This window comes from Halyomorpha halys, unplaced genomic scaffold (genome assembly GCF_000696795.3).
Source record: "Halyomorpha halys isolate HHAL.00 unplaced genomic scaffold, Hhal_1.1 Scaffold29.1, whole genome shotgun sequence".
Classification (NCBI taxonomy): Eukaryota; Metazoa; Arthropoda; class Insecta; order Hemiptera; family Pentatomidae; genus Halyomorpha; species Halyomorpha halys.
In genome coordinates, this window is record NW_027115892.1 from 567,238 (window position 1) to 579,290 (window position 12,053).

The 12,053-nt window shown below is 30.5% G+C and overlaps 2 protein-coding genes across 2 annotated transcripts in view; one reads left to right on the forward strand and one right to left on the reverse strand.

Annotated features, from left to right (window-relative positions):
* The window catches only part of LOC136797135 (uncharacterized), a 21,664-nt gene extending 14,493 nt beyond the window's left edge, over positions 1–7,171 (forward strand). Inside the window, exons 3-7 of the mRNA XM_067052852.1 lie at positions 1,393–1,448; positions 3,191–3,226; positions 3,953–4,067; positions 4,607–4,677; positions 7,099–7,171. Of these exons, the coding sequence (XP_066908953.1) occupies positions 1,393–1,448; positions 3,191–3,226; positions 3,953–4,067; positions 4,607–4,677; positions 7,099–7,116 (296 nt within the window). The 3' untranslated portion in view covers positions 7,117–7,171. The remainder of the gene's footprint in view (positions 1–1,392; positions 1,449–3,190; positions 3,227–3,952; positions 4,068–4,606; positions 4,678–7,098) is intronic.
* LOC136797136 (odorant receptor 30a-like) overlaps positions 1–12,053 on the reverse strand; it is a 42,506-nt gene that overhangs the window by 24,173 nt on the left and 6,280 nt on the right. The window contains exons 4-5 of the mRNA XM_067052853.1: positions 10,363–10,462; positions 8,670–8,768 (exon numbers count right to left, since the gene is read on the reverse strand). Of these exons, the coding sequence (XP_066908954.1) occupies positions 8,670–8,768; positions 10,363–10,462 (199 nt within the window). The remainder of the gene's footprint in view (positions 1–8,669; positions 8,769–10,362; positions 10,463–12,053) is intronic.

Here is a 12,053-nt window from a genome sequence, read left to right on the forward strand (position 1 = left end):
AAATGATCTTCGTATAACAATATAATTTGATTAAAAAGTATCTAAGGAATTGCAAGTTATTTTTTTTATCAGATATATATATATACACATTTAAATTTTCCATCTTATTACAGGAAGAGTTCCTTGAAACGAATTTATTTATAATTCGGACAAAAGAATTGGTTTGAATAGATTTGAAAATTCCTCCCAAGATATTGGCAAATTATGATCTTACATAATTATGTTCATTACATTCCGTTCTTAAGACGGATAGCGTTATTTCTGTGGTCGGTTTATTCTTAAATTAAATTACTACAATAAAAAGTAACCAATAAACTAATAACAATTCTTCATAAATAATGACGAAAATTTTTAGAATTTTGACCAGCTCTACAAAAACACTCTACAATACTACTTAACATATAACGGTTTATTAATAATTTTTTTGTTCACGCCGTTATCCGATTTCAGGCGCTTTTTAAATATTGATTTATTAAACTATGTTAAGTCTGCTTTTCCCGTTTCAAGCAAATATTTCAAAGTGATATAAGAATCTTGCCCCTGAGAGTCTTAGTGGGGCGGGTCCGGCCGGAAAGGATTGCTTTTTTTTTTCGTGCAGTTGCAATTGCAATGGGTTAAACTGTCCCTTAGGTGATAAAATCTCTCCACTGAATTTATAAGTTTCGTAATGCTGACTGTGGCACACAAGAGGCAGCAAAAGACGGGAAGATGCGGGGGGCAAAGAGAAGTATAACTTCTGCTTGGTATTTTTCATTCTCCTTCTGTTATTTTCTGTTAATAACTATCTTTCAAACTTTTATTGCTACATTATTTCTTCTCGAAGTATAAAAGTAAATTCAATCACAAAGTTGTCTAAATATTACCAGTGATCAAGAAGTAATGATCAGTTTTAATTATTAATAACTTTACTGTCGTCACTTCCAAAAATGTGACTGTAGATAATTTTGCACCAGAAAGTGGTGATATTTAACTTCAACAAGGCCGTGCTAATTTAGGGTTTTAAGTCTCCTGATGTTTTTGTTTACTGTATAATTGTTTTTACTTTTCAAAGTCCTTAAATTAGTATTTATTGGTCGATTAAAAATAATTTTAAATTGATTAAAAAATATATTCATAACTTTTCTTGGACGATGAAATACTTAAATTGCACCCTATATAATTCCCTGATGTTCATGGTTAATTTTACATAATGGTGCAAAGTCTCCGTACTTACCCTTAAAAATTGCTCCAATTTTTGATAAATATAAATAAAATTATTGATATAACACTGTAAACTAGTGGATATTTCTTTTAATCATGCTCATAATATATTTTTGTTTGCTTTTCAAAACTGGGCTAAGAAAAATAAACATATTTTATTCTTAAATAATATATATATATATGTTTTTTCAGATATTATGGACGACTTGTTTCACTCAAGAAACATAGAGGAAATCGAAGATTATAAGGTTTGTATTGATTTTTTACCTCTACGCTGAAGGGCAAATTGGAAGAAAACGAAGATGAACTGTCCATTTTTTTTTTACTAAAATGACTAACAAGGGGAAGCTCCAGACGTGGGAATACCGATTGCCATGAAACATTTATCGAAGATACTAAGTAAAAGAATATTCTATGCGTTTCTGAGGGTTCTTATCAGGCGCTCTAGGTACCGATATAAAACCATATTTAATATAACTTTAGCAATTAACTGTATGTTCGTTTTCTTTCTTTGCTTTGTACGTATATCTAAACGCCAATCAATTAGCTTTTTGATTTAAAATTAAATTTCACTTCTGACCGCAACCCTGACCATCTTCTTATATATCAATTTTTACGGTCAATTATATATACATATATAAAATTAAAAACATATATAGCTGATGGTATTACATGAGTTTAAAAATTTACAAATACCAAAAGAGGTTTAGACTGCTAACAAACCTTTTGAATGTAAAAGTAATTCAAATATTTAGCATCCTGAGAAACTCTTAAATTCAAAGGTACATAGAAACCAAAATTTAAAAAAAATTGGATGTGGATTCCGGGAGTATTATGGTATTTAAAGAGATATGTCCGGGGCTTCAGCTGTTTTAAGGCTAGACAGGGGTTCTCACGACAGCATTATATTTATTTATTCATATATTTATATATTTATATTTATATATTCATATATTTATGTATTTAGATTGTGTAATTGTATTATGTAATTCTATCGGTTCCTGATGGGAACCCACTGAAAATGTATGCAATATATTGAACTCGAGGACTAGATACCATAGACCCCCTTACTATGGCATGCTAGATATCAATATTAGTAATTAATCATTGGAGTTCTTCTCCAACAGTATCACGTTTATCAATTTACTATGCTATTATTGTGATGTGGCATACAGGGATCCTTAATTATAAAGTAAAGGCTTGGTTACATTGGTTTATATTAACATATATATACATGCACAAGAATAATATAAGAGAGCATGGTAGATATATTTTTTTAAACTTTAAGTGATATACTATGAATTAAGAAGTACTAGTTGGGATCCTTGTTATTTATATTGACTTGAAGTTTATCAATTCTATAATTGTCATTCAAAATACAACTGAAACGTCTTACTTATCTTGGTGCGTCTGTCACCCTTGGCAGTAGTGGTGGAGCGGATCTTTGGTTCCGCAGTCTGCCAGTGGCCTGCTCTGGCTTTGCGGCCTCTGGACCCTCGAGCTGTCCCTGAACTATGAACTCTCTACTTTCCAAACTGCTTTCAGCTCTCTCTGTCTAAAACTGTGCTGAACTCTCTCCCCTAAAACTGAACTTGAATCCTGTCTCCCTCTAACTGCTATCTTCTCTTCTACCACTCTCTTTTTACTCCCTTTCTCCCCTCGAATTCTCATTCATCCTCATTTCTGATTCTCGTCTTCTCATTGGCCAAAACCCATTACCATAACATCTATTGATTATCTCCAAAATTTAATAGCCGAAAATTACCTTTTATCAATAGATTAATCTGCAATATTTTCGCAGTTATATCTTCATTGATAAATCAGAAAAAAATATCTTCTTTTGTTTTACCCATTCTTGCAAAATGATTGCCTTCTAGTTCTTTATTATAATTTATGCAAATTAATACGTGATCATATGATTAGTTAAATTATTTATGAATTCCTGAATACATAATTTTAACAATAATAATTTTTGTTTTTATGTTTTTAGTGTGTTTCAAAATGTCTGATGGAGGAGTATCACACCGTACGTATTTGATTATTTATTTCATCTATATTAGTTAGTATTGTAGTAAAAATTCTTAATCTATCATTTTTTAAAATTGAATGAAATACTGAAATTCATTCTATCCCAACATTGCTGACTGAAATTAGTTTTTATGATAATATTTTAAATTTAAATCTGTACCGCTACAACCCATGAAAGGTCAGGGGTTCAATACTTTGTAAAGAAGTACGGTTACTAGACCAACGGTTGAGCAAGGAGGTAATTTGGTGAGAATCATGCTCAACCGCCAGATTTTTACCCAATTAAGGGTACCCAATTTAAGAGGTTGGGTGTAGCCCAGGTGGACTCCAGAACCCAAAGAAATTGACTCACGGCTAAAGTATAACAGAAAACAATTTATCACGCGCTTTACCCCGTGGCTACCGCGCTCCCGTTAATATTCTGTATATTTATTTATAATTGATGTTATGCCGTATGTTAAGGCATTACCACCACTCTGGTTGATAATCGTTATGATAACATTATTTTTTAATACCCATTCCTGACCATCCTACAGGTTAGGACTTTTCTAACCAGAGGTCAAGTTTTCACTTCTGAAGACGGTCACGAAAATGTCAACCTAGGAAGTCCGAATTACATCTAAGTATTTATGTGTAGTTTAATGAAAACTATTTTATTTATTAACTATTAAATTAAAGTATTACTATCGAATGAAACTTTATGAGAAAATTTTGTTTATTTTAGTTCGAAAATGGAAAAATCAACGTGGACAACCTTACGTCGGCTCTTAAGGGCCATTGGGAAGATACTGCTGTGGGGGACAGAATTGTGAAAGGGAGCATAGACTGTGTCAATTCAGGTATTGGATTAATCAATTGAATTAAAATTTGTTATTTTTATTTATTTTCTAGAAAAATCTCTAATACTTCTTACTTTATGTATTTTGGACATTCTGTACATTATCCAATCCATTTACAGATTGTTAAGTTATTGAAATTGAAACCATATAAAAAAAGCCAAAATCTAAATTTTAAAACAATAATTGAAGATGATGGTTGTTTGATAAAACAACAAGTTAAATGTTATAGGTTATGTAGGGAAAGGGCGAGTTCCTCTCCACTCAAGCTTCAGCTCCATAGTTCTGCATTAAGGTGCTAGGCTATACATATTTGTATTAGAGATAAATAATCGATCATATGTATTTAATGTATGCCATAATACTATCAATCTACTACTATGTACTGTTTATTTATTTATAATTAAATTAAAAAGGCCCAGGAAATTCGGTTATCTAACTTAAATGCAATAAAATTGCATTCTCATTATTTTAAAATCAAATGCCATCAGTATCTAATAAAATGATAAGTTTGAGAAATAAAGATATGTTTTTGTTTACAGTGAAGGAGAACCCTGACGTTTGCGTTTACACTTATGAATTCTTTTTATGCTTGGAAGACGTTCTGACAAAGGTATGTTTGTAATTTTAACAGATTGGGTTACTAGAAAAATAGATCGATTTATCATCTCTAGCCTACAGTGTCATTGGCCTGAAACATATATAAATTTGAAATTTATAAGAATTAAATTTATTTACTATTATTATTTTGTAAATATTACATCAATGGTTTCCAACTTTTGTATACCTCTGCATCCCTTTTCAATCTCTAAACGGAATTGATACTCCATCTTTCAAACAGTTATTGCAGAAAAAATAATTTCACATGAGCAAGATGTTTCAAATAGCCATAAAATTTCTATTGTTTGTTCATAAAAATGGGATAATATTTATTTACTCCAGGACAAAAAGTAACCATATTCTTGTTAAAGCAATTGTGACAAGTTAACTCAGTTATCATTTCTTCTTATGTTGTCGGAATATTTGTTATTTTGTTTTTTAGTATTTGAAAATCTTAATGGACGGCCACTAAGAAGCTCCTTAACTTCAAAAATTTTAATCACCCTCTTCTTACTGAATCACAAACATGGACTAAATTGGACGATGAAAAAACTCAGGTATTTGGTCAGCACCTTTCAAAAACATTTAATCACCATGACATTCTTAATCCAACCCACATCGAATACATTGAAGAAGAATTAAACATTCCACTCTAAATGACCCTTCCTTCAAAAGCATTTCATCCTTCAGAAATATCTAACATCATTCAGAAGTTACCTACTCGCAAAGCTCCCGGTATTATTCTAAAAAATCTTCCTCAAAAATCCATTCTATTCCTCACCTAAATCTACAATGCTGTACTCAGATCCACTTACTTTCCTGACCCATGGAAATTATCCATAATCATAATGATTCCCAAACCTCAAAAGCCGCCTCAATACCCATCCTCCTACCGTCCTATCGCTTTGTTACCTATCATGGACAAAATCCTTGAGAAACTCATCTTAAGACGCCTGTATCCTGTCCTTGATTCCAACCACATAATCCCAGATCACCAGTTTGGTTTCCGAACATCCCACTCCAATATCCAGGAATGCCATCGTGTGGTTGATGTTGTCTCGTCTTCATTGGAGCGCGGAATGTACTGCTCGGGAGTCTTTCTTGATGTAGAACAGGCTTTTGATCGAGTCTGGCGGGTGCCACACTACTATACAAGACTACTATACAGCCTGGGTAGGACTACTATACAAGATCCGTAAATTCCTACCCCCTACATACTTCCTCATCATCCGTTCTTATCTCTCCGACAGATTATTTCAAGTAAATTACAACGGCGCTTATTCATCCCTATTCCGTTAGTCTGCTGGTGTACCTCAGAGTCGTATCCTTGTTCCTATTCTTTATACATTTTTCACAGCTGACAACCCATCCTAACACTATCCTCACCACGTATGGCTATGACACATGTCTATTGTCAGTGAACAATGATCCTTACATTTTATCCCAAACCCTCCAATCCCACATCACCACCCTTGAAGAATGGTGCCAAAACTGGAGGATTAAAATAAATTCCAATAAATCCCACCAAATCACATTTACCCTTCGACGTAAACCCATGACCTCTTGTCCTACAGTATCCTTTACTAATACCCCACTTATTCCTGTAGAACAGATCCGTTACTTAGGACTACATCTCGACAAACGACTGACATGGAATCCTCATACAAGACTAAAAAGACAAGAAACTGCTCATAGAGTCCGACTATTGCAACATTTACTAGACAAACGGTCTAAATTGCCAATCCAATACAAAAGACTAATCTACATGGCTATTATAAGGCCTATCTGGACATACAGATTTCAGCTTTGGGGCTCCACCAAACCATCAAATTTCTCCAGAATCCAATCCTTACAGTCCAAAATCCTTCGTAAAATCCTTAATGCTCCTTACTTTGTCACAAATCAAGTCACCCATCAGGACCTCAATGTTCCATATGTTGCCGATTTGGCCAGAACCAGATACCGTTCCTTCCATAACAAACTTCTCAACCACCCAAATCCACTTGTTTCTAGCCTGGCTTCTCCTTCATTACCTAATAATCCTCCTAGGCATCTAAAAAGAAGATTGCCTCGAGATCTTCTCCTCTAGAAATGTTATTGGAGTTCTATCAGTGGTTAGACTCTCCACATGTTTATATCATGTCACTATGTCACCTACAGCAAATTTACTTGTTGTATATATGTGTATACAGTTGTAAATAACAATAAATAAATTATTAAAAAAAAAAAAAAAGAAAAAAGTATTGGAAAATGATATTAAAACCCTGTAACAGAGTTGCGCCACACAGGCTGGAAACCATTTGATAAAAAAAAATCTAGTTTTATTGTAGGATGATTTAATTCATACATGCCAATAATGATATTTATACTATCATAAAAGTATGACATTTATTAGTTTAATTGTAACCACAATTTTTATTTTTATTTTTTTCAGGAGAATACTGAATTTTAAACATAATCGATTAGTATGAGGGACAGATAAGGGACAAATAAAACTTTTCAATATGTGTTACTGTATCAACTTTTTTCCCCTGTAGCATCTATCCTGCACCCAGCACACATATCTTTAAAAAAATATAAGAGAAGCCTATGCTCGTTGGATCACCGATTTCAATAAAACATTTTTTGTTTGACGCTACGTCAATTAAGAGTGGAGAAAAGTGAAAAAGATAGCACCAGAAATGAAATGATGAATATTTGAATTAAGTAGCTTGAAATCTAAAAATCAGTGCTGAATACTTTATGTTAGAGAAATGTTTAGTATTTCATTCTCTTTTTTACGAGCTGTAATTCAAAGTTGCCTCTTGATGCTTCACTAAGATAATAAAGATAGAGGCGAAAAGTGGAAAATATAATAATATGAATGATAATGTAGCCTATTATATCACAAATGAATAGTATAATTAAAAATACATTATTTAATTATTATAATTAAATAATAAAATAAAAGAAATAACAAATAAATAAATAAAAAAATGTTTTGTATTTTTAAAAATAAATATCATTTAATTTACCAATACCGAAGTTTTATTTCTGTGAGGTAGTTCCAAGAGTTCTACAATTGTTTTTTTTTACTTTAACTTTTTATATTTTATATTTTTGTCTATAATTTTTGTATGTCTTGTTATTTGTTATAAAAATGTAAATCAATATGGTCCTTACGAGGCCATATGCTCTCAATATACTGCTCACAGAAGAAGCAAAAAAGGGTCCTGATTCGACATGTTTAATAGGATTTTTGACTGCACATGCACGGCCTATTCGGTATAGGGATCGTTTATTGGATTTTCGGTCCTGATTCTATTTTTTGAACTAGATTTTTGAATGAGAAAGCGATTTTCGGTTTGTTGATACTATTTGAGTTTTATCAATATGAGGATCGGTTTCTTGGATTTTATGGGCCCTGATTCTACTTTTTGAAATATTATTCCGATTGAGCGTGCGCATTTCGATTAATTTCTATTCTTCTATATAACGATCATATTTTAGAATTTCAATGTTATTGATTCTATTTTTCGAAATGGATTTTTGATCACGAATGCACATTTCGATTTATTATTACTTCTTGACGTTTCATCAGTGTAGTAATTGTTCATTTAGATTTCCGAGATTTTGATTTCATATTTTTGATCGAGAATATACAATTCGAAATAACATTACTGTTAACATTTGATAATAATTATGCTCTATCCTTCCTTTTCCTGGTACCTTGTTTATAAATTCAATCATATATTCTTCTCAGCACTATCCTTCCTGAATCTAATAAGGGCTTGTTCTTCAATAAATAATTTAATATTATTTTAGAAAACAGCAACTTACCTCTTTTATACAAAAAAGTTCCTATGCTTTTACATAAAAAGTAATATTTTAATCATAAGGAAATCATTCTAAAAAGTTACTAGTTGTTTTATCGTAACCATTAATGTTATATTAATTTAATAAAATATATTGTATTTAAAAATAAACAAAATTTATAAGTAATGAGCAAATTAAGTCAAAACTTACCTCATTTGTTGTTTCCTCTGCAATGTCAAAAAGAACAAATAGATAGCCCAGTAAAAGTAATGTCATTCCCAAATATCTCACTTTGAGTGCGAAGTTGTCCTATTCATACAAGTAAAAGACAACATTATCTGCTTATGTTAATTTAAAAATATTTTTTAAATACAAGTACTATAGTATTAAACTAAATGTGATTGTGATGAATTGATAAATGATTAAATATGATTGATAAATTATTTAAAAAAAACTTTACCATTGTTCATGTTCATTAAAAGAATCTTATAACATTTACTTAGTACAAACGGGCATTAATTTTGGAGTTCATTTTACCAAGTAAATTGCTAAGTTATAAATACTGGATGTTTTTTTTTGGATTTGTTTATAGTAATGTATTAAATTCTGTCACATATAGTCAGACATTACAGCTAAAAGAATACATTCACACCATATTTATTGTGATATAAATTAAATGATAAAATAATAAATAGAATAGAAAAAAATTGAAATAAGATTAAACTAAAAGTAAAATAACATCTTAAAAGCATTCATTTTTAGATAGAATATTAACAATTAACCTGATCAATTTTTAAAGAAGTAATTTAATAAAAGCATATTTTACATAAATAGTTAAAACTAGTCAAGAAAAAGAGTGAAATATTACTATTTGATTTTCTTTCCTTTACTCATAATTTTTTAATTATTTACAACTACCTCTCCTGAATAAGCTTATTATTGAACTACACAGTCTGGAATTTTTGATTGTGCACGATATCATCGTTTAATTTTATAATTACAAAGTGGAAACCCACGTTAATTAGATGCAATTAGCTCCTTGTGCAGTTATTTTGGGTACTTATCGACATATTTAAATTATAAAGACTTTATTGCGGTTCACAATAGGCTCCCAAATAAATGAACAATAATATATTACAAAATGGGTATCTGTTTTAAAAACAGTTTAATTGTATGACCATTAGGTAAAATTTAAACAATGCTTCAAAATTTTTCAGCCTGTTGATATTTCTGCATGAAAAAAATATGTATATTTTTGTCATCTTTAAGCCACAATCGTCCTCCAACATTTTAGTGAGTTTATTTCAAACATTAATTCTCCAATATTCTTCTAAATCTGAAATATATATTGTAATTTTTGGCTTTGAAAATTTTTTTCAACTGGAAAAAAATGGTGGTGATAATTGGTTAAGCGTCGTAGAATTAAATCTGGAGGGATATTTGAAACATCTCTCTAGGACCTTTAGTAATCTTTTCCTAAAGTTTTAAAATTATTAAATAGATCATTGCAATAGGTGGACATTTATTTGTGCTATCTTTACAATACAAAAGAACAATATAATTTTAACAACTCAATTTGTGATGATTTGATAGAAATATCATTTCTATTGAATATAATTTAAACTTTAAAGAGAGTATCAATGATTTATTATAAATAACACACTGTTGACATGCATGCTTTTACGTAGCATTCATGAAGTATTTACTTGTATTATTTAAACCCTAAAAAGTTTTTGAACTACAAAAATTAAATATATAAAAAAGTAATAGGATAGTCATCTTCCTTACGTTATTTATAACATATACAATTTGATTTCTTCCAGGGACATTTCAATAATATATAACAAATATAGAACTAAGAATAATGACTTACATAATATATGAATAAAAGTTTTCTACTTACAGATATAATAAAATAAGCACTGAATGTGCACGCTACTCCACCACAAAGAAATCCGCTCGAATAGTATATTCCTGTTATATCCTTTCCGTTATTGAAATAACTAAAAACAAAAAATGAAGCAGTTGTATTTTCTATATCACTTACATTTATTTTGAATAGAATCACTTATCGTCTTGTTTGTTTGGTTGTTTAGTGGCGCCAAACTTCATTGGTCATCAACCCCATGTATATTTTATTTAATTTTGCTAATATTCGTTAAATTTTATTTATTTCTTGATTTGATTATTTTATTTATTTATTTTTTTTATTTTTTTTACTTCCGATCAAGTTATATTTTTGTCAGTAAATTTTGTGATTTCAAAAACCGAAACACCAATTCTATTGCCTTATCATCGTCTCCAATGGTTTTTGAGATATCTTGGCTTAGTCCCAAGCTATTGAGGTGTGGTGTAAAATATGGGCATCGTTGGAAAACATGGCTTATTGTTAAATTGTTATTGCAATACTGGCAGTTCGGAGGCGTTTCTTTTGATATAAGATAGGAGTGGGTGAGGCTCGTGTGACCTATTCTCAGCCTAGTCAGTACAACTTCCTCTCTACGGCATTTGCGACTGGACTTATCGTCTTGTTTATCACCACTTATATGCATACATTCATCCACATAGATGCACATACATTTAATTCCTTTATGTATATATAATGTGCTTTAATTCCTAACCCAGTATTAGAAAAAAAGTCGACTTAGAAAAGAAAGACGAGAAGATATAAGAAGATGAAAAATTGTATATATTGATTTTTCAACAAAAATAGTTGAATTGCGGAATGCAGGATTTGTTATAAAATTTAAATTTTAACAAATGTTTCCTCCATTGCTTGTTCGCTCAGTTGAAGTAAACTAATAAGATTGCTTCTATGACGTAAAAAGTTTAGTTTCGATTGTCCACCAGTGGTAATGTAAATCTCGTGAGGAATGGGTGGATTGGTGGACGTGAACGCCAGTGAAAAAAGTAGTTGTTGATTAAATGTATTATTCTTCTTAAATGTATAATTAAATCTTATTCCTTGAATTATTTACAGATGAATAGCATTTCTTAAATTTGTATTACTGGATCCATTAATGTTACTTAATAATAACCTCTAAGTTGCTTAAATTCGATCTGCGATTAAGTGGCCAATTATCTCTTATTATTATAAATTTCTCTCTTAGTCGTAATTTCATAACTACGGATAACGTTGCCACAGAAATTAGAAATAATTTACTGTAGTAACCTCACTATGTTTTTTTATTGACTGATATTTTAAATTTCAATATCATTTCAATAAAATACTAATTTCAAGTCTATTAATATTACAATCCCTTAAAATTATCCCCGAACCACTAATTCTTTTCACAACTTCATATAAACACTATCTTGCTAAAGAACATATATTCATCAATATCTAAAAACGTTTTAACAACTATACGGATTGGATATGAAAATGAGTATGATTTCCGAAAAGTTATCTAATTTATGAATAAAATATGTATGAAGTTTCAAATGTGTTTTTCTCCTCGGAAATTGCTACATTTATTTTTATATATTACCCGTTATCGGTCGTATGTCACTTCTCAGGTGTTAGTTAAACATGGCATTTAATGTGACCGTTAGTCCACTGACATTACTTGTGCTATTAACTAATATATATAATAT